The 23,724-nt window shown below is 44.6% G+C and overlaps 1 protein-coding gene across 1 annotated transcript in view; it reads right to left on the bottom strand.

Annotated features, from left to right (window-relative positions):
- CUX1 (cut like homeobox 1) overlaps window positions 1-23,724 on the bottom strand; it is a 356,919-nt gene that overhangs the window by 54,972 nt on the left and 278,223 nt on the right. Inside the window, 5 exon segments of the mRNA XM_030536988.1 lie at window positions 261-932; window positions 1,984-2,080; window positions 4,382-4,430; window positions 8,053-8,111; window positions 22,693-22,881. Of these exon segments, the coding sequence (XP_030392848.1) occupies window positions 261-932; window positions 1,984-2,080; window positions 4,382-4,430; window positions 8,053-8,111; window positions 22,693-22,881 (1,066 nt within the window).

The raw sequence follows: 23,724 nt of genomic DNA, 5'->3' as shown, positions 1-23,724 counted from the left end.
CAGAGTATAAGGAAAATCTTGGCTTCTCAATGTCAAACATACTATACTATATAACTGCTGGAAAACAATATAGTCAGAAAATTAGATTTAGGAAAGTCATGTTTTGTAGAGCATACGTTCCTGCATCGTAGCTCTGTAAAAGAGTAAGGTGAAATACAATTCTGTTGCATAAATGGCCTAGCAGGAGAAACATTTTCACTGGTTTGCATATTCATAGCCCACGAGATCAAAGTTTAAATCAGTTAGTAAACAGAACTTACCTCTTTGTCTACCCTGGATGCTGCGTAGGGCCAGGATGTTCTGCTCATCTGAGAGGAACTGCTTCATCTTGTGAAATGGCTCCTTGCCTCTCACAGTCAGTTTATTCCATGGCTTTGGCCGGGCTAGTATCTCGCTCACAGACCCTTGTGACAGTCCCAAGACATAATGTCCAAATATCCGCTGTCCAATATTGTGCTTGATCAATTGCTCTTTCACCTGACGTGCAATTTCTGCTGTGTCTATCTCCTCGCCTTCAGAGATGCTCCCAGCACTTTCTGACTGGCTGGGAGATGGGGCCATACCATTAACATCCGGACTTTGTTGTAATGGACTTTGGGAAGATATTGAGTTTGTGCTGTAAGGACCTGTTGAAAAAATCATGCTTGTGCTTCCTGCTTCCTGCATTGCCTTGGAGTAGAAGGACTGCATTAGCTGTCGCTGGAGGAGAGAGTTTAGTGCAAATTTTCCTGTGGAGGCCAGGGGTAAGCTGGGGCTTGCCAAGGATGAGCTGAAAAAGTCTCGACTTAAACCCGTTGGTGAGAACTGGTGTGTACCATTAGTATTGGAAGCCTGCTCCCCTGTGTTGCGGAGCAACTGAGAAGAAGGGGAGGCCGGCAAGGTTGCAGGACGCTGACTCTCAGGCTGGTCTTTCCCTTTTCTCCTGGCTGACCCTACAAGGAAGGTCAAACATAATGCATTATGGGGGATTAAAAAGGGAAAAACCAAGATAAAATGCAAAGTTTGCCCCACAAAAGGGAAAAAGTGCAGTTTTTACAAGGGCCAATAAGGTGGTGGTTTGTTTTTTTATTAATTTAAATTTTAATATGCCAAACAAGGCCCCCAAAACAAACAACATGCATTTCATGTTTGCACCTTTCTTGTATGTTGCAGCCTGGAGAATCCCCCTTACAAACTCTAAAACTAAAACAATCACATGAAGTGCAGTTATACAATTAAAATAAAGTCAGTTACAAACAGCAAGTTTCTGTAGTGTCTCTTATTCAAGACATTACTCAATGGATTTGGCTGAACCTAATGCAGCAAACATTTACATTTTGGAACAAATCAATTTAATTAAAGAAATCACATTTAAGTGGATGCAACAAGATTGCGCAGTTAAAGTCATATACATTTCAGAACACAGGAAACCCCAGTGCCAATGACAAACTTTAACTCTTTACCAGCAGCAAAAGCCATAAGCATTAAAGTATCTGGAAATTCCATGATGCCACCTTTTAAAAAATTTGCACAGAAAATGTAAAATACCCACATCAGGAAAGCTAATGAAGACACAGCTATTTCAGTATTTATTTTTTAAACTGACTTGCTCATGAAAATATCTAAGTATATTAGATAGGAAGATAATTGTATTCTACATGCAAACATTTGGCTTCACATTTGTGTGTGTGTTGGGGGGGAGGGGACTGAGCTTTTCGTACCACTGCTGAATTTGTTACCAAAACTGAAACCAGCCTTGAATGCTACCATTTGGTACATCCTGCAATGCCTCCCTTTTCTAACCTTCAGAGCAGCTCTCAGGTCTCCAAGTCTTATTCTATTAGCAGGCCTATACAATAGCAAAATCAAACATTATTCAAGGTCCTTGTTGTCCATTAATCTTTCTGTCACACTCTAGGTTGGACTCTCATCTCACATTCACTCTCCTTTCCCCCTCCCCAGATAGTAAACAAAATATCACAGCAGAAAATCACATCAACCTACCGCTCAGGTCACTATTAGTGATACGCAGTGTGGCGTTCTCAGACTGCAACGAGCGATTTTTCTCCAGCAGCAACACCTCCAGTGGTTTGGATGCATCCTAAACACAGTCAAAACATGAGGTTTGCTTCCAGGTTAGCCATGAAGGTGTTAAAACAAATTAAGGAGGTCATTCAGCTATTGTGAAAGAATTCAGAAGAAGGAAGAAAGCACTTGCCTTTGTGATGACTAAGGCAGTAGAATTCATCATGCATATATTATGTTAATGTTCAGATTTCTAAACACACTACTCAACAGCTATGCTGCTTAATTTTCAATGTAAATCACTTACAACAACTCAGTGTTACTTTTTTTTTTTTTAAATGTCCTGTTAATCATTTTGTTAATCCTACTTACTTTTTTCTTTGTTTTTAAATTGTGCTGGTATAGTTTCCAATGAACAATTAAAAAGCTGTTTTAATTTGACTGAAGTATTAGTTAAGATTATATTTCTTCTTCCACTCCACTACTTTGGCCTTATAGACTTCCTGGAAATGCTGTGTGTTTCAGTGCAAACAGACCATATAATCATAAATTAAATCAGTCACAGAAATTGGCCATTTACCTTCCACTAAATATCTAACCCTTGATCATGAAAAAGCACATTAAAAAGTAATCCTTTTTACGCCTAGTATATTGATATTCAGTTTGGATTTCAGAAGCAGGAATCCAATTCATAACCTTTGATCTTAAGGGAGATTAATGTACCAGATATTAGAAGTTTCAACTCCTTTCTCAGGCCATGTCTACATCTAAAATTTTGCAGCGCTGGTTGTTACAGCTGTATTAGTACAGCTGTATAGGGCCAGCGCTGCAGAGTGGCCACACTTACAGCAACCAGCGCTGCAAGTGGTGTTAGATGTGGCCACACTGCAGCGCTGTTGGGCGGCTTCAAGAGGGGTTCCGGGACGAGAGAGCAAACCGGGAAAGGAAACCAGCTTCCCCGCGGTTTGCTCTCTCGGTCCCGGAGCCAGCCAGCAAACCGCAGGGAAGGAGACCTGCTTGCTCGGGGTTCCGGGACCGAGAGAGCAAACCGGGAACGCCGCGGTTTGCTCTCTCGGTCCCGGAGCCAGCCAGCAAACCGCAGGGAAGGAGACCTGCTTGCTCGGGGTTCCGGGACCGAGAGAGCAAACCGGGAACGCCGCGGTTTGCTCTCTCGGTCCCGGAGCCAGCCAGCAAACCGCAGGGAAGGAGACCTGCTTGCTCGGGGTTCCGGGACCGAGAGAGCAAACCGGGAACGCCGCGGTTTGCTCTCTCGGTCCCGGAGCCAGCCAGCAAACCGCAGGGAAGGAGACCTGCTTGCTCGGGGTTCCGGGACCGAGAGAGCAAACCGCGGCGAAGCTGGTTTCCTTTCCCGGTTTGCTCTCTCGGTCCCGGAACCCCGAGCAAGCAGGTCTCCTTCCCTGCGGTTTGCTGGCTGGCTCCGGGACCGAGAGAGCAAACCGCGGCGTTCCCGGTTTGCTCTCTCGGTCCCGGAACCCCGAGCAAGCAGGTCTCCTTCCCTGCGGTTTGCTGGCTGGCTCCGGGACCGAGAGAGCAAACCGCGGCGAAGCTGGTCTCCTTTCCCGGTTTGCTCTCTCGGTCCCGGAACCCCGAGCAAGCAGGTCTCCTTCCCTGCGGTTTGCTGGGTGGCTCCGGGACCGAGAGAGCAAACCGGGAAAGGAAACCAGCTTGATTACCAGAGGCTTCCTCCTTCCACGGAGGTCAAGAAAAGCGCTGGTAACTGTCTACATTGGATTACCAGCGCTGGATCACCAGCGCTGGATCCTCTACACCCGAGACAAAACGGGAGTACGGCCAGCGCTGCAAACAGGGAGTTGCAGCGCTGGTGGTGCCCTGCAGATGTGTACACCTTCAAAGTTGCAGCGCTGTAACTCCCTCACCAGCGCTGCAACTTTCTGATGTAGACAAGCCCTCAGTGTTCAAAGGGTTGCTTGTTTTCTTTTGTGAATGGTATATTCAAGGCTTTTCAATATTTACAAATTGCTGAACAAGGTTTTCAGCCTATTATTAGTTTCATAAATATCCAAGTTTCAGTTTAATTGTGTGTCAATGCAGCATCTTAAAAAGACTCGGTTTTATAATATTCAAGTTATTCACTCAAGCACCACCAGCAATATCATTCTTTAACCTTGACCACTTAAAGGAAATGTAATTAACAGGCAAAAAATGTTCAGTTCAGCTTTTATAGTAGAGGCTTGAGAAGCCAATGACCAATTTGTGTACCACAATATTTTATGGACACTTAAGAGCCTGTAGCTTACAGATCAACAGGAAATTGTTTGTGCCTGCCCTAGATAACATAAAAATAATATTCACTAACTGAACTGATGGATTAAGAAAACAAAAGTAGATTCAGTACCTGTGCACCAGAGCCCTCAGAGGGTGCAAATTCCATGGACTTCAGTATACTGTGTAAAGGGTGAAAAATTAGTTATTTTCTATTTCTTCCTTTCATAACAGTTCCACTAATGAGCATTAACATTACAATTTCCTACTCTCCAGGAACACCGTAAGTGATAACTTTAACAACTTTCCTTGCAGTAATATAATCTGATAATGAATACAGAAAAATTATTCCAACTAGTTACTGGATAAGAAAATTTTCTCAAGCGTCATCTAATTCATTCTATATACAATCCCATCAGGCCAGTTTAGAGCATAAATTTAAAGGTTAATAAGGATATAACATTTTAAGCTGTCAGAAACAATATAAATTTATCTGTGAAGCTTGAAGGGAATGAGAAAACTACAAAACAGGGGATATCACCATAACAGTTATAATACTGTATATAAAATACACCAGTTTGCATATAAAAAAAATATGCACAAATTATTTTTCTGACCAATGCACTGCAGCCTAAAAGGCAGTTCTTCATTTTAATAACTTTCTGTTCTACAGCATGGGGAAGACATACTGTTTAATATTTCTTAAGATGCATGAAAGAGCCATACATAAGTTATAGGGCACTTTTTATGTATAAAGCATATTAGAAATATTTAATCTTCGAAAGAGCTGTGTGAGGTAGTTCAGAATAAGCACTATCATTTTATAGAAGGGGAATCCAAGTCACAGAAAGGTTAAGGCCAATATTTTAAGATGTGTACACTGATTCTCGGTGCCACATTAGCAGAACCAGAGTCTGGAAATAAAAAATCAGGCTATAGAAGTTGGGGACCCAGAGTCAGAGGCACCCAAAATTAGTGGTCACTTTTGAAAATGACTTAGTTTAGTTTTAGTGACTTATGCAACTCCAGAGGGTCCTCCTCTACCACCTCGAGTTATAGGAGTGTTTGCACCTCCTGCATTAGAAGCTGCTCGTGAGAAGGGTCCTGGAAGAGGGATGGGAAAGGTGAGTGGAAAGGCAGGAGGGAACAGAATTGGAGAGAATATCCCAATTCTACTGTGCTCCAGACCCACTGGTCTGAGGTGAAATGTTTCCAGGCATGCTAGAAATGGGATAGACAATTCACAAAGGGAGGGGAAGGATCTGGGATCTGAACTGGTGTGTTGCCCCCGGGCGCACATTCAAAAGTTTGGCTTGGAAGCTGAGGGCTGCTTCGCTGAGCCTCGGCTCTGGTTAGAGGAGGACTAAGAGGACCTCTGTCTATTACTCTTGGCCCCACTTCCTGCTATAGTCCTGCCTAGGAGGAGCTGAGTAGAAGGTTGCAGCTTGAATTGCTTCCTCTGGGGGGCTGCCACTCAGAGTTGCCCACGAGTCTTTCAGGCTGTGGAGCCTAGTGTCTGTTTGCTCTGAGAAGAGCCCTAAACAGTCAAAAGGCAAGTCCTGAATACTCTGTTGGACTTAATGCGGGAGTCCTGACACTTGAAGCCATGAGCTCCTTCTCATGGCTACCGCAGTTGCCACAGTATGGGTTGCTCAGTCCGGCGAATCTAGGGAGGCCTGTAAGGAGGTCCTCGTGATGACCTTGCCTTCCTCCAGGAGAGCAGCAAACTCCAAACAGGAGTCTGCTGGCAGCAGTTCTTGAAACTTGGACAGTATGTTCCAGGAATTAAAGCTATGGCGGATGACGACTGCCTGCTGGTTGGCAAAGCAAAGCTAGAACCTCCTGGTTGAATACAGCTTCCTACTGAAGAGATCCAGCTTCTTTGCCTCCTTTGACTTAGGAGTTGTCCCCAGTTGTCCCCGCCTTTTCTTTTGGTTGGCAGCCTCCAGCACCAGAGTACCCGACTGAGGATGAGTAAACAGATACTCATACCCTTTGGAGGGCTCAAATTTTGAGCCACTCTCCTGAGCAACTCTTAGTGTGCACTGTTGTCCATGACAGGCAGTGGTGGTAGTACCCACCACTGCTTCATCCCGGGAGGATGAGGAAGATGCACCGGGTCTTCCTGGCCCTCTTGTTCATGGATCCTCTTGCACCAAAACGCCCTGTGCGGTGCCGGGAGTGGTGCTGATTTCCAGGCCTGCACCCATCTCAGTACCAGCTCTGGTCACACAGCAGACTCTGTGCCCATCTGCTACCCTCACGCAGGTTTCCAGGCTACAGATGCTGATGATGATGGGACCCATGCCTCCGAAGCTACTGACAAGGATCCAGACCCAGGCCCAGGCCCTTGGGGGGGTTGGTGGTAGGCCCATGGGGCTCAGAAGGGCCATTGAGCCAGCACCTGCCATTGCGGAGGCCAGGACATCATGGGTAGTGGCTGCCTTTCCTCTTACTTAGAGCAGTGCTGGCTTCGCCTAGAGGCATACGACTCTGCCTCCAATCCAACAAGGATTCTGACCTTGATGATCAAGGTGTTGCAGAGTGAGATGTTGCCAGTGAGCGCTGCTGTGGTGAGGACGAGCGATGCTTCTTTATTCTCAGCTTGCCCCTAGACGGCACGGTGCCTCTTTGCGGCACCAGTGCTGGTGATTGCGCTGTCATAGCTATGAAGTCCCTATTCACCTCAAAGATGTCCAATGTAGAGGGAAGGTCTAAGTCCTCCTCCCGACACTCCCATGGACTTGACAGACCTCCCTGTGAGGCTAGAGTCAACGGTGCCGGAGGAGTTGGAGCAAGATCAGGGTGTCCTGGTGCAAGATTCATCCCACTGGTGCCTCCTTGCTCTACCACCTTAGTGGGAGAGCAACCTCTGTCTTTATTCTTTCTCTAGTGCGGCACCAGTGAATGGGAGCAGTGCCGGGCACTCGCATCAGAGGAGGTCTTTGGTGCTGGGGAACAGCGGTGCCAAGGGTCCCTGGAGCTTGAGTCCTTTCGTGGTGCTGCGGCCTCTCTTACAGAGGCCAGTGAGCTCTGCACCGAAGTGCTGGGCCTGGAGTCAGACACCGCCCGTGCTGACTTTGGACAAAGGGCCGACTCTATGACAAACAGTTTCAGCCTACAGTCCCTCTCTTTTTTGGTCTTTGGCCAAAAGCCTCTGCAGATCTTACACTTCTCCGTTTGATGGGCTTCCCCCAAGCATTCAGACAGGAGTCATGTGGATCTCCCTTTGGCATAGGCTTCAGACAGGACCTGCATGGTTTGAAACCCTGAGACCGAGGCACGCCCCAGTCCCCAGGGTGGGAAATGTGGTTGGGAGGGGGAACCCCCAACTGAAACTTATCTAAATCTAACTAAACTACTTGAACTAATGCACTTTTTTTTTTTAAACTATTTACAGGTAACAACGAGAAAACAGTCCACTAGGGGATCACTTGCTGTTAGCAAGAGAGGAGCTGCTCCAATGACTATCATTGGTGGCAAGAAAGAATTGAAGAGGCAGCGCAATGAAGGCATGATTCCAGGGGCTTCACAGCTGACCCGATGGGTACTGCTAGGGGGAAAACCTTCCAGCGATTGTGCACGTGGCACGCACACACCTACCTGGAATCGACATGAGCAATCTTTTGAAGATGAACAATTGTACTGGGCTCTTGACACAATTTGAGCCAAAACATTACTTCTGTGCTTTTTGTGGTTTTGAGTTATTCTTTATTGTTCCAAGAACACAGATTTGTGGCTTTATGTAACAAGCATTTGTAATCTACGGTTTGTGAAGAAATTATGTAAGCATTTAACACTTACTTTAATTCTTTCTTAACCTCTTCATAGTCAGCCTGTGTTTTCAGTTTTTCTTCCAGTTGCTTTAAAAAATAAATAAATTATTATTTGGATGGAGGGGAGGGGGTAAACTTTCCAAATAGTCTTTAAATTGTTTCTTAGATACAGCAAAGCGGGCATGAGTCAGGGGTTACTACTGATACCTAATTTACATACAGCAGAAAACAAACGATAAATTAAATTAAACCAAATGATTGTTGATGTTCTTTTCCTTGTTTACAGAATACCAAGCATTGTACAACTGACAATGTGACCACTGTTTGTAACTGTATTGCATTCACAAACGTTAACATTTTCACAAAGCTATGAAAGTACAAAACAAGAGTAGTATTTTGGAATATGCTGTACTGCTATTGTATAGTCTTGTCTACAATAAGAAAAGAGTTCAAGAAGCTATTGACCAGAATGCCTTAGGCTTGCAACACTTGTTCAATACCTTGTGTCCAAACAAAACAGCTTGTAGCAAGTGGTTTTACAAGCATTACTTATTGCAATAACTAATACGATTATACACTGAAAAGTAACCAACAACACTGCACCACTGAGACTTGCTGAGCAGATCTTTTGCTTGGGTCTGGCTAATCTACTGCAATCTTAATAGTGCGGAGAAGCAGCAACAAGCACCGATCTTCCTTACACAACCCATAATGCAATGTCACACGTGGACATTACCCAAAAGCCCCTATGCTCAACATCAGTGCTCAGCACTGTAAGATAAATGCTCCAGGAATCCTAAACTGTAGTGTTATGATTGTTGCCAACTATGCTGTTTGCAGATGCCACATGACTGGTAGACACCGTACAAATAAAGAACTAAAAAGACAGTCCCTGCCCCAAAAGAGGTTACAATTTAAATCATTTCCTTGCTTAGTACAGACACAGCCTAGCTACGCAAGAGAATTTCTTGGGCTTACAACTCCCACAGACAAGTTGAGGTTGGTTCTGCTTTATTTGACTGGCTTAATTTTTGTTCAGCTAACTGATCCAAAATGATAATCAGTATCTGAAGTAAAAATAAATACACTCCTCCCCTTGCAACTTTGACAGCAGCAGTGCATTTTTGAAGCATGACACAAGCAAAGCCAATATATTTACAGCAATAAAGTATAAGGTGGAAGGAAATAACCATGTGCCAACTTTTTATGCACTGAAAAATTGTGATGGTAACATCTGCACAGAATCCAAAATCTCACTAAAGGTATGTCTACAGTACAAAATTAGGTTGATTTTATAGAAGTCGATTTTTTAGAATTCGATTTTATACAATCTATTGCATATGTCCACACTAAGCGCATTAAATCGGCGGAGTGCGTCCTCATTACCGTGGCTAGCATTGATTTACAGAGCGGTGCACTGTGGGTAGCTATCCCAAAGTTCCTGCAATCTCTGCTGCTCATTGGAATTCTGGGTTAAGCTCCCAATGCCTGATGGGCAAAAACTTTGTCGCAAGTGGTTTTGGGTACATGTCGTCAGCCGCCCCCCCCCCATTTCCGTGAAAGCAATGGCAGACAATCGTTTCGCGCCTTTTTTCTGGGGTTCTGTCCACCGGACCCGCTCAGCCCGCTGCGTGCCTGGATGATCGGAACCCCCAGGCAGGCAGTGGGCTGAGTGGGGCTGGCGGATGGAGCCCAAGACCAGGAGCAGGCTGAGTGGCTCAACCCGCTGCGGGTTTGGGGCTCCGTCCGCCAGCTCCTGCCAGCCGGGGTCCCGCTCATGCCCGCTCAGCTGGCAGATCTCGGTGAGGTCGATCGAGGTGCCTGGACAGACATGGCTATCCTCCTCTTAGAGCACCGAATGGGAGTGACTCCAAGTCATTCTCTTCTTTAAGTTTCGTCTCATAGAGATTCAGTCCTGCCTGGAATATCATGCGAGCTGGGAGGCTTCTACCTCCGGCTGCTCGCCCAGCCGGCAGCACTGCGCGGTTGCACCTACCCCAGCCTGCCCCTTGCTCCCATGGTTCATGAGGCCTGGACAGTAGTAAGGAGCAGTTTAACTTGTGGAATGACAAATGTAGAACAAAGGATTGCACTCTATGGGCCACGTTAAGATTCTTTCAGAGTCCTAGATAGCATTTAGTCCCTATAAAAGCTTCATGAAAATTTTCCCTCGCCCCTAACAGAAATGTTAATTTATCAGAGCAGCTGAAAGGGTAAGGAACCCGGGACTATAACTTACAGAGTGCTTCCATATTATTTAACTCATAATTGATATAATTCAAAGTAAAATTTCACAGCGTGGTCTGTTTTAAGACTAAAAATGCAGGAGGGGAGTCAGAAAAAGGAACAATGACCTGTTTCTGAACTGGGGACGTTTCACGTGTTAGGTGAACATGATAACCACTACACTACAGGGCTATATCTATGGCCTTCCTGCTCACAAAGTGGTCATGCCCCCACCCAAGGCTGACACAGTGTGGAGTGAATGTGACACAGCGACCTTGCTTGGGCAGAATTGATAGCGCGGCATGATACTTTTGCCGTTAAGCAAACAGCAATTCTTTCCTGGCCTCTGCCACTGAATGCCTCCATGCATTACGCTGTGCCCTTTCAGTGAGGGAGGACTGCATGAGCTTGGAAAATATGTCATCACAAGCGCGTTTTTTTCACCTTCTAATCTGCGATAACCTCAGGGATGAAGATGATAGGGGGAGCGTAGAAACATTCTGGGGGGACTGCATGGTCACCTGTGCTGCTGAGTTCACCACGCAGGCCAAACAGGAAATGAAATTCAAAAGTTCACAGGGCTTTTCTTGTGTACCTGGCTAGTGCTTCTGAATTCAAAGTGCTGTCTAGAGCGGTCACAATGGAGCATTCTGGGATAGCTCCAGAGGCCAATACCATCGAATTGCGTTCATGCTACCCCAAATTCAACCCAGCAATGTCGATTTCAGCGCTAATCCCCTCATCAGGGAAGAGTACAGAAATCAATTTTAAGAGCCCTTTAAGTCAACAAAAATGGCTTTGTTGTGTGGACGGGTGCAAGATTAAATCACTCTAATGCTGCTAAATTTGACCTAAACTTGTAGTGTAGACCAGGGCTAAATGTCAAACTACTTTCACCAAAGAAACAAAAAAAGTGCCACAAGTACTCTTGTTCTTTCAACAGATTAGACAGCTAATCACCTGAGTATCTGGATAACCCTGCTGACTTCAGTGAGACTTCTTCAGAGGGTAAAGATAGCAGAGCTGGGTCTTATTAGACAAAAATCTACCTTGTCACTTTTTAGAACATGGCAAACACATCAGGTAGAAAAACTGACTGAAGGAAAGAACTGCCAACCCAGTAACGAATTCATCCTCATCATTGGTTCTCACGTCTACTATCAAAGAAACTAAACAAAAGTCTCCAAGACCTGAAAGGATACAAGGATAATTCAGACAATCTAGTAAAATATTTGCATTTGCGTCCAGTTGTAGAGCTTTTTCTTCTGAAACTGCAACATGGCTAGAATTTACCCCTTCTTTCTTTTAATCCACAATTTCCCCATAGCGCCTACCAGGTATTTCTGGTGGTCATTTCAGTCCTTCCTGGCATGTCAATTACTGTAATCTCTGTTTGCGAGATTTGGAAATATTCTGAAAAACATAAAAATGTAGGAACAGGAAACGGCCATCTGGTTCATCATGCTGCCCCTTTTCAAATCTATCTTCCTGCTTTTTGATATCAGACTCTTCAATCCTCACATCCTCACCTGTATTTCTTAGACTATTTGCTTCAAATGTTCTCTCTTATAATGCATTACATACCTATTTCTGTGTACCTGAAATAATTCTGCCCATTTCCTCTTCTTTATTCTAGTTTCCACATTGTAAAATTAGGACAGTTTGATCAACTTTGCTACAATGGATTCAACGGAAGTGTTAATGAAAAAGAAATTATCCCATCCAATTAAAAACACCCAGAGCCAAGTAGCAGGAGACGCTATTATGCCAGTTGCTCATCAAGCAACATGTTCTAACAAATCATCATCACAGTGAATTCCAGGAAAGCAGAGCAAATTTTAACTTGTGGAACTCACAGCTCTAAGGATATTAATGAAGTGAGCACCTTTTTAAGAAGTTAGACAGGAAAATGAATAACCTCTATAGTTATTCTAGTTATGTAAAAAATAATAAGGGCTATTGGGATTAACACAAAACTTCTATATGTGGTGTAGTATGGCACATTTTGGAGCTTTCCTCTGAAGCAGCCAACAATAGCCATTAATCAAAGGAAGGATACTCGAATTAGTAGGACTAGAAGAATACTGGATTTTGTTCTTCTATAGCAATAACTATGGGTGAGTTTTTAACCCCTCTAACATATCCCATGCTGCTCTCAGGAAAATCTTGAAGGATATCCTGCACATTTTAAACAAGCTCTGTACAGAATGCCACCTCTTTACAAAACTGTTGCACATTTGTATAATCCTGATGTCCAAGATCATGCCAGTGACACTTCAGTTCCTTCAGCTTTCTGTAAAGCCAGATACAGCAACTCATAGGGGTAACCAACTGTTCAAGTTATAGCTTGACACTGTGGAAAGTGACCTTAGTGCACCAGAGAATCTGGCTCAACATTTACAAATCAGACCTGGTCACTAGCACTGAAGCAGGGAGATGTAAAGGATCCAGCCAGCCCCTGAGGCTAGAGAAGGGATTCAGCTTTCAACCTTTCTAGGTGTTCTAAAAGAGCCCTGCCAGTGTGTCTACTGAGAGGGCTGCTGAATCAGAACAGCCCACTTTGGCCACGTCTCTGCCAGCCATTTCTAACAACTTTGTTGATCTCTACAGCCAACATCCACTTTGTGATACTTTCAAGTGATTTAAAACCTGGGGTGCATTACAATCCATCCTTCTTTTGATACTAGCTCTCAGATCCACAAACTCTGTGTTACTATGTGACATACAGTGACAATCGAAATGTGAACAACTGCCAAGTTACTCTGACTTTAAGTGTTGCAACAGAAAGCCATGTGATGGAGTGAATTAAAAATAGTAACACTAATACCAGTCTGGTTATTGCATTAGTTACTACTGCAGGGATATGCTAAGTAGAAAGGCCTTTTATAGGGATACTTATCAAATACAGAATAACTAACATGACTTCCACTTATAAGCCAGCCTTAATGTGATGTGCAGTTTCATACAGCTGTATTTCAGGAAGTTTTAAGAATAGATATGTGATTGTTATCACTGCCCAAAGCAACAGAACATTATCTACAGCTTTTGTTTTCGATGTGAAGATGTCTCCCTTGGAGCCTCAAACATTCAGATCAATCTTATAACAGGATGGCAACACAGAAAGATAGTAACATTAAAACAACTAAAATACTTTGAACATTACAATCAAGTAAATATCAGGAGCGGCCAAACTTACTGGCCCTCTGAGCCGAATATGACAATCTTCAGAAGTTCGAGAGCCAAAGCATACCTGCCAGGAACCGGGGATCGGTGTTTCAGCCCCACTCCTGCTGAAGCCCCAAACCCTGGCATGTGCACCTCACAGGGCTGAAGCCCTGAGACCCTCCTCCCTGCTGGACAGAAGTTCCTACCCTACCACCCCACTGCAAGGCAGAGGTCCCAAGCTCCCCCTACCAGTCTGGTAGGTGGAGAGTGTAGGCAGGGGGCAGAAGGGTTGGCCACCACTGACATATACCCATTGTTCCCAGGGGGAAACCTCATAATTAATATAGATATTGCTGCCAAGGAAATTTTACACTTTATACTTTTAGTAAACAATACAAATAAACACATCTGACAATACAATCTGTATGTAATCAGACCATTTAGGTATTTGGCATCTCCCCAGCCAATCATTATTGTAAAATGTATTAGTGTGGTAATTGTCTCAAACAACCCTGTAAAATGCACACATCAAAGAATAAGAAAAGGTTCAAACTGTGAAACAATCTGAAGGAACTAATCTCTTGCTCTAAATATCAACCTGGTTAATTCTGGCAAAATAAAGTGTGTTCTAACATCCCCCAAAGTCTAAAAATACTCCAATCAGAAGGTGGGTGTGAAAAACATTTCTACAAAGTAGCTTAGGAAGTGTCATCTGATCAAGAAATCAACTTGCATTTATTATACAAAAGAACATACAAACCCCAAGTCTCAGAGTGCACACTAGATTGTATCTTTTCCGAAAATATTTTTAAAATAATTAAATTATTATTAAATAACTAATTAAAACAGCTCTCTTTTGTTAGACTTGCACGGGGGATGATAGGGGATTAACAGTTAAATAATAACTAACAATCTTTTAGCTTGCATTATCACTGAAAATCAAAGATCACACACACAAACAGTTACTTAATCTAGGTCATTTGGTGCCAGGGAGACAGGACCTCTTGGCTAACAAGGGCTACTACATTTTTGCTGGATAGTGGGGAAGTTCTGACTCCAACTGACAAGGGGTTCACAGAATCATAGAATATAAGGGTTGGAAGGGACCTCAGGAGGTCATCTAGTCCTGACCGCTGTTCAAAGCAGGACCAATCCTCAACTAAATCATCCCAGCCAGGGCTTTATCGAGCCTGACCTTAAAAACATCTAAGGAAGGAGATTCCACCACCTCCCTAGGTAACCCATTCCAGTGCTTCCCCACCCTCCTAGTGAAAAAGTTTTTCCTAATATCCAACCTAAACCACCTCCACTGCAACTTGAGACCAGTCTCGTTGTTCTGTCATCTGGTACCATTGAGAACAATCTAGATCCATCCTCTTTGGAACCACCTTTCAGGTAGCTGAAAGTATCTATCAAATCCCCCCTCGTTCTTCTCTTCTGCAGACTAAATAATCCCAGTTCCCTCAGCCTCTCCTCATAAGTCATATGTTCCAGCCCCTTAATCATTTGTGTTGCCCTCTGCTGGACTCTTTCCAATTTTTCCACATCCTCCTTGTAGTGTTGGGCCCAAAACAGTACTCCAGATGAGGCCTCACCAATGTCGAATAGAGGGGAATGATCACAGCCCTCGACCTGCTGGAAATGCTCTTACTCATACAGCCCAAAATGCCATTAGCCTTCTTGGCAACAAAGGCACACCGCTGACTCATATCCAGCTTCTCGTCCATTGTAACCCCTACGTCCTTTTCTGCAGAACTGCTGCCTATATATTCAGTCCCTAGTCTGCAGCAGAGCACAGGATTCTTCTGATCTAAAGTGCAGGACTCCGCACTTGTCCTTGTTGAACCTCATCAGATTTCTTTTGGCCCAATCCTCTAATTTGTCTAGGTCCCTCTGTATCCTATCCCTACCCTCCAGTGTATCTACCACTCCTCCCAGTTTAGTGTCATCTGCAAACTTGCTGAGGGTGCAATCCACACCATCCTCCAGATCATTAATGAAGATATTGAACAAAATCGGCCCCAGGACCAAGACAGGGTTAAGATAGCTACAGTTAGAAAAGTCCTGATACTAGTGGATAGATTCTAATGATTACATCAGATGAAGATAAGGAAGCAATAATTTTGAAAGACATTGAAAGTACTGCTGAATTGTTTCATTAAACCAGACAGCATTAAAGAATTCCCCCAAGATCTGGATAAAGAACATTGCTTTCATTTGTAAAACTGATTCATTTTTTGTGAAGGCAACCATTAAAATCTTAGCTATTTTAGAAGCAGTTGCTTTATAATCAAAATTTAAGGTCTACAAAACACTATTTTGACACAGTTCTGTGTGGAACAGAGTTCAGATCTCAGCTTTACCAGCACCAAAGGAAAGACAGGTAAATTACATAATAATAATGTCACAAATAGGGACAAAATGGCACACATGATAAATTAGATAGAATCAAGGTATCAAAAAATCATCACTGAGAACCAAAATATTAGCTTTAGCTGGACAAACCTATGAGAACATATATAAAGATTTATGAAATGAAAGTCAGAGTTGCTCTGTCACCAGCTCAGATAAAGGACCAATCTTGGTCCCATTAAAGTTAATGGCAAAACTCTTATTGACCTTGATAGGAACATGATCCAGTTCTAAGGATGTAAGTTGAACACAGAGGTTCAAGCTATTTTGTCTAAAAAGCTTTATAACAAAAATTCACAATAGTGGTATAGCCAGAGAAAATGTATTCCTCAAAAACAGCCCAGTTCCTTCATCTCTCCACAGAAGTGATGCAAACACAATGACAGACTGGCAAAGACCGATACCATCATTACAGCTACCAACAACAAGGGAGACCTAGCAGATTTTTATTTCCTCTACTGAATTTTCATGACAATTTTGCAAGTATGTCTTAGAACATACAGAAAGTGGATTGGAGTTGAAGAATTTCAATTCCATCCCTAAAATACATTTTCCCCACATAAACTAAAACTACAACACAATAGAGCCTGTACCCTCTGAAGAAAGTCAAATTTAGAACAGTGTATCAAGGTTTGCAACTGAGAGCTGGGGCACTTTGATATAGCACAGGGGTGGGCAAACTTTTTGGCTCAAGGGCCACATCTGGGTGGGAAAACTGTACGCAGGGCCATGAATGTAGGACTGGAGCAAGGGGTTGGGATGTGGGAGGGAGTGCAGGGTGCGCAAGGGGGCTCAGGGCAAGGGGTTGGGGTGCAGGAGGGAGTGCGGGAGGGGTTTGGGCTCTGACCTGGTGCCGCTTACCTCGAGTGGCTCCGGGGTGGCGGTGGTGTGCAGCGGGGCTAAGGCAAGCTCCTGCCTGCCCTGGCCCCACACTGCTCCTGGAAGTGGCCAGCATGTCCAGCAGTGGCTCCTGGGGCTGGTGCAGGGCACATGGCTACACCGCGTGCTACCCTCGCCTGTGGGTACCACCCCTGAAGCGCCCATTGGCCACAGTTCCCTGTTCCTGGCCAATGGAAGCTGTGGGGGGCAGTGCCTGCAGGCAAGGGCAGTGCACAGAGCCCTCTGCACCTCCCTTCCCCCAGGGGCCGCAGGAATATGGTGCCAGCCGCTTCTGGGAGTGAAGGACCAGGGCAGGCAGGGACCCTGTCTTAGCCCCACCGCGCCATGGGGCTGGCAATCTTGCGGCATGGATTGAAAGCCCTGATGGGCTGGATCCGGCCCATGGGTCGTAGTTTGCCCTCCCCTGATATAGCAGAGCTAGAGAAACTTACACAGTAACTGCCTAAACCATGGCTGGCTTAAGTTGGCACTATCAGCCCCTGACTTTCAGGAATGCTAAAACTAGAAATCTTTAATGAAATAGCTAAATTAACTTCATTTACTATTTACGGTTTATAGCTGGTAGAACAATGAAAGAGACAGAAGTTAGAGGAAACTGATTCACAACAGATGTCAGGAAAACATTTTTCATGCTTACTGACAGATCAGAAATGTGTGGAATGGTGTACAGACAGTGGAAACAAAAGAGAACAGGGTCATTCAAGAAACAGTTAGATATACCGTTCTTGTGGTTTTCAGGAGAGTGCTACTGACTGATATGCAAAAGGCCCAGGACTGAGATACTAGCTACAAATTAGGTACTATCTTGGGCAAAACAGAGCCAAAAATAAAAAATCGTTCTAATAAGGTTAAGAGCCTTCCTTTCAATCTTATGCTTTCTTGTGTCTGCATCCAAACAAGGCAAGTCCTTTTTCCAATGGGAGAAAAAAACCTGGTTGGGTGCATTTACAGGTTTACTGCTGAATGACAGATGTCCCTGACAAAACAGTGATACTGAATAAAGGCATGGCTTAGAGAGTTTTAAGTCCTGAAAGGATTTGCTGTGTGATTTTTGGTTTGGTTATTTTTCAGACATATACATGGTAGTTAAGTTTTTAAATTATCCTAATTACAGTAATTTTACTGTTCTATGAAAAAATATTATTCAGAAAGGATCTGAACTAAAAATAATGATATATATAAATCTGAACTTAAAATATAACTGGAAACAGGTAGAGCGACAACAACAAAAAGTCATTAATTAAAACAAACCGTACAAAATGCCAGCAAAACTGCAATTGAACAACATTCTGAAGAAATGACTAACTCAAGACAAGGAAAAAATGGTTATTAACTTTCTGTAACTGTTGTTCTTCCAGATGTATTGCACAAGTCCATTCCACTCTAGGTGTGTGCGCACCCCGAGCAAAGTCACTGGGAATTTTTCTCTCAGTGGTACCTGTCAGAGTGGCTCAAGCACCCTCTGCTTCCACGTGCTGATTGTGCAAATATAAATGCCAACCCAACCCGGCGCCCCCTCAGTTCCTTCTTTCTGGAAAAACTCCGATGCAGAGGGGCAGGAGGGTGGATCAGGGAATGGACATGGGCAACACATCTTGAAGAACAATAGTTACAGAAGGTTAATAGCATTTTTTTCTTTGAGTGACTGTACATGTGCATTCCACTGTAGGTGACTCACATGCAGTTGAACAGAGGGAGGGATCGGAGTTCATGGACACAGGATGCAGAATAACTTGGTCAAAACTGGCATAATCTCTAGAATGCTGAATGATGGCATAATAGGAGGAGAATGTGTGCACCGATGACCAGGTCGCTGCTTTACAAATGTCCTGAATAGGGATCTGTGCTAAGAATGCTTGTGACCCTGTAGAACAAGCTATCAGGATAGCTGGCAGCAAAACACCTGCCTGATCATAACAAGTGTGAATATGTGAAGTAATCCAGGACAAAATTGTCTGTGAAGAGATTGGGAGACCTTTTCATCCTGTCTGCCACAGCTACAAATAGTTGGGTGGACATTTGGAATGGTTTAGATCTTTTTATGTAGAATGTTAGGGCTTGTCTAACATCCAAAAAGTGAAGACATTGTTCATCCCTATTTGCATGTGGCTTTGGGTAAATGCAGGTAAGTAGACTGCCTGATTGCTATGAAATTGTGAAACCACTCTTGGGAGGAAACTGGGATAGGACGTAAATATTTATTATCTTTAAAGAAGAATGTGTACAGAGGCTCTGATGTGAGGGCACATAGTTCCAACACCCTTCTGACCAAAGGGATGGCCACTAAGATTTTTCCAGGAGAGTTATGATAAGGAACACATTGCCAAAGGTTCAAACAGTGGTCGCATAAGCTTTGACCAAGTTCAGGTTCCAGGGAGGAGAAATGGGCTCTCTTACTTGAGGGTATAACTTTTCTAGGCCTTTCAGGAATTGGACAGACATGTCATTTGAAAAAACAGACTGGTTATCTACCCTGGGGTGGAAAGCTGATATTGCTGCAGGGTGAACCTTGTTAGAGGAGATTGCTAAGCCCTGTTGCTTTAGGTGTAATAGATACTCAAGTATGTCTTGTATGGATGAACATGTGGGCAAGACTCCACGTTGGGATGCTCAAACAGAGAACCATTTCCACTTTGAGAGGTAAGTAGCTCTGGTGGAAGGCTTTCTATCACCTAGTAAGACCTGAGGAACTTGCTCCGAGCAAGGTTGCTCTCTGGGATTTAGCCATGGAGCTTATAGGCTGTTAGATGAAGGGAGCTCAGGTTCCAGTGGAGCATCCAATTGTGGTTCTGGGAAATCAGGTCCAGGTGCAATGGAAGCAGGATTGGAGTTGCCACTGACAAATCTAGAAGAGTGGGAGAACCACAGCTGGCGAGCCCATGCTGGGGCTATCAGAATAACACGGTCCCAGTCCTGCTTGATCTTTTGCATCACTCTGCACGAGTGGAAAAGGGGAAAACAAAGTAAAGATGTTCCATCCAAGGAACCAGAAAGGCATCTGTGATAGAACCTGGACTGTGTCCCCATAGGGAGCAGAACTGGTGAGACTTCTTGGATAGACCTGTCTGTGAACAGGTATAACAGGAAGTCCCTCATTGCTGGAAAATGTCTCCTGCCACAGCTGGGCAAAGGGACCACTTGTGGTGACTGGAGAAAGACCTGCCGAGGCAATCTGCCAACTTCTTTTGTGTTCGTGGAAGGTAAGAGGACTTGAGGTTGATTGAGTGGGCTATGCAAAACTCCCATAGCTGCACTGCTTCTTGCCAAAGGAGGGAAAAGCAAGCTCCTCCTTGCTTGTTGAAGTAACACATGGCCGTAGTGTCGTCCACGAGAACAGCCAAGTTTCTGTCCATAATGTGAGGCACAAAGGCCTGAGAGGCCAGTTGAACCCACTCTGAGTTCCCTGACATTAATGTGAAGAGAAAGTTCCACCAAAGACCAGAGACCCTGAGGGGCCCTAGGTGAGCTCCCTAGCCTACTGCTGGCACATCTGAGACCAAGAACATTGACAGTTAAGGGTGTATAAAGGGAACAATCGCACAAACCGTGAGCGGGTCCGACCACCAATTGAGAGAGATGAGGACCCACTGAGGTACCATGAGTACAGTGTCCAGATGGTGGCGGTTTGGTGAGGCCAGCCACATCTGGAGGGGTCTGAGGCACAGCCTTTGCATGTTGTACCACAAATGTGCACGAGGCCATGTGCCCTAAAAGTCTCATACGATTTTGGGCTGTTGGGATTAGATGACGTTTAAGGTGCGTTATTCGGGATCCAACTGCATTAAAACACCCCTCTGGCAGGTAGGCCCTGGCCTGAATAGAGCTGAACACCAGCCCAATGAACTCTAACCTCTGCACTGGAGTGAGGGCAGACTTTTCTGCACTTCTCAGAAGACCTAGGGTGAGTTGGATACTATCTGAGCCCTGGATTGCCCCTTGACTAGGCAGTCACCTTGGTAGGGGTGCAGGACTACCCTTAACCTCCTATGGAAAGCTGCCACTACAGCCATGCCTTTTGTGAACACCCATGAATTTGCAGATAGACCAAACGGGAGGACTGTGACTTGGTAGTGTGAGTGGTTCACTATAAATCTGAGGAAACGTCTGTGTCCTTGGTATACTGATATATTAAAACAGCTGTTTCTTAAATCAAAGGCAGCATACCAATCCCCAGGATCCAGAGAGAGGATAATGGATACCAGGGTGACCATGTGGAACGTTATTTTCTAGAGATAGTTGCTGAGCTGCTGCAGATCTAAAATGGGTCTCAAACCTCCCTTGGCTTTTGGGATTAGGAAATAACGTGAGTAGAACCTCTTCCCCCTTAAATTCTGTGGAGCCTCTTCCACAGCTCCCACATGAAGGAGAGGTTGAACCTCCTGGACCAGAAGTTCTTTGGGTGAGGTGTCCTGAAGAGGGCCAGGGAGGGGTAGAAATAAACTGGAACATGTATCCCACTTCCACAGTGCTCAACACTCAATGGTTCATGGTGATACAGGAGCACACATTGAAAAAGTAAGGAAGGTGGCTTTCAAATAAAGGAGAAACAGGATTTGGTATCATGGGAACTAGTACAGAGTCCTTGAGAGTCCCATCGAAATGCCTGCTTAGAACCCCCTGGATGTCTGGGTGGGGCAGGCATTGACATCGAGGTAGAGGATAGTGGTGGCCTACATCTAAAACCCCTTCTTCTCTTCGAATCCTGACTGGCAGCTGGGGTACAGAACCCGATGGGCTGTGGAGGTCTGTAGTGCTTCCTTGAAGAAGCTGGTGTGTACAATCCCAGAGACTTAAGGATCGTCTTGGAGTATTTTAGACTATGAAGCTTCACATCAGTCTGCTCTGAAAAGAGTGATTTTCCTTCAAAAGGTAGATCCTGAAGGGTTTGCTGGACCTCCTGTGCGAGTCCCGAAAACTGTAGTCATGAAATCCTGCGCATGGCCACTGCCGAAGCCATAGGTCTGGCTGCTGAGTCAGCTGCATCCAAAGCAACTTGCAATGAGGCCCTCGCCACTGATTTTCTCTTGTCCACCAGCAAAGAGAACCCTTGTCTAGCTTCTTGTGGGAGCAAGTCCTTGAATTTCTGCATGGAGTCCCACATATGAAAAGAATACCTGCCCAGCAGTGGCTGCTGGTTTGAAATTCTGAGTTGTAATTCCCCAGTAAAATTACCTTTCTGACTGAACATATCTAACTTCTTTGAGTCTTTTGATTGTGGGGCTGCACCCTGATGACCCTTCCTTTCTCTCTCATTGGCAGCAGCTAACACCAGGGATCCCTGGGAGGGAAGGGATGGGTGCACAGGAACTCATAACCCTGGGCAGGAACAAAGTCTTTGTGTTCAGCCCTTTTTGACGTGGCGGCAAAGGACATGGAGATCTGCCACAAGGTCTTAACAGGGTCCGTAATGGCCTTATTTACAGGCACGGCTACTTTAGAGGGGCCCGCAGCAGCTAAAATGTCAACCAGGCTATGGGAGGACTCTTTCACTACCTTCACCTGTATGCCCAGACTTAAGTCTATAAGGTGTCACAGAACTCCTTGCTGCTAAAACATTAAGTTACAGAACTTCACTAAAATTAGCTAAAAGTGACTAAAAGTCAACAACTAACTATATACTGAAAGAAGAAAAAGACCACAGAGAGCTTCTATAAGCAAGCATAGCAGTTCCAGCAACTGTCACAGGTGGTAAGAAGGACCAGAGGGGGTGCGGGGTTGGGTGGGTGCTTTATACCAGTGCTAGCAACGTGTGGCAGCAGAGGGCGCTCAAGCTGTTCCGACAGGTACAACTGACTGAAAAAATCCCAGTGACAGCGCTCGAGCATTGACACACCTAGAGTTGAATGTACATGTGCAATCACTCGAAGAACACACTGTGCCACTCAGAACTACAATGAATCTGCACAAGAGTCCTACTCTGAATAAGGAATGAGCCAACTGTTCTGAATGCACAATTGATCCTTACTTTAAGTGTGTTGTTCTTGGCAGTCAGCTGCTGCTCCAGCTGTGATATCTGGCTGGTGGAGTTCTCACGAAGTTTGGTGAGGCTGCCTTGGAGTCTCTGGACATCTTCTACGAGCTGGGCAATTTCACGTTCTTTTGCAGCCAGTTCCACCTCCAAGCTAGATCGCGTCAGCACCTCTATGGCCTGCTCCTAATGTGAAAGAAATAACATTATACCATATCAATAAAGGCAACATGCTCAAACAGGAGTTTGGTCAGGACCAAGCGTGGAACTGGAAGTCAGAAACTTCTAAATTCTAACCCTGGCTCTGCCACTGACTTACTCTGTAGACATGGGAATTTAAGCTCCCTGTGTCTCAGGTGGCTCATGTGTAAGATGGGGATAATGGAGAAAACAGATTTAGCTACATCACACAGGTGTTGGGAGGACCCAGGAGTTAATGTCTGCACAATAACTGAGACAATGCTTTGAAGATACAAAATGCTCTATTTAATATTATTGAATAATAATAATGATAGTGCTTCGCAGGCAATGAAATCTTGTGCTTTAAAAATAATCAGATAGTATGCCATTTTGGAAGAACGGGGGAAAATGTTTGGCCTATAAATCACAGAAAGGACATGTTTTTGGCTACTGGGACTACATCCACCAAATATTTCAGGTATCATTCCCAGAAATATTGCCCCAGAAAGTGCTGTTTGCTGATGGTTGTTTACTTCTGGGAACACTGAGGAGAATAATAATGGCCCAGACTGTCTCCTCCCCAGGAAAAGTACACAGGAAGGGATCACTAAGACGACATTTTCCTGAGTATTTCATTGTAGAAATCTCCCTCCCCAAATCAGGCTTTGCTAAAATGCTGAGGGGGCTTGCCCTCAAGCCCAGAATCAGAACATACCATAAGAATGGCCATACTGGGTCAAACCAATGGTCCATCTAGCCCCAATAACCCGTCTTTTCACAGTGGCCAATGCCAGGTGCTTCAGAGGGAATGAACAAAACAGGCAATCGGTCCCTGTTATTCACTCCCAG

Source organism: Gopherus evgoodei, chromosome 17 (assembly GCF_007399415.2).
Source record: "Gopherus evgoodei ecotype Sinaloan lineage chromosome 17, rGopEvg1_v1.p, whole genome shotgun sequence".
NCBI classification, from domain to species: Eukaryota; Metazoa; Chordata; order Testudines; family Testudinidae; genus Gopherus; species Gopherus evgoodei.
The sequence above is the reverse complement of the archived record's forward strand: the minus strand, read 5'-3'. Positions and strand labels throughout refer to the sequence as shown.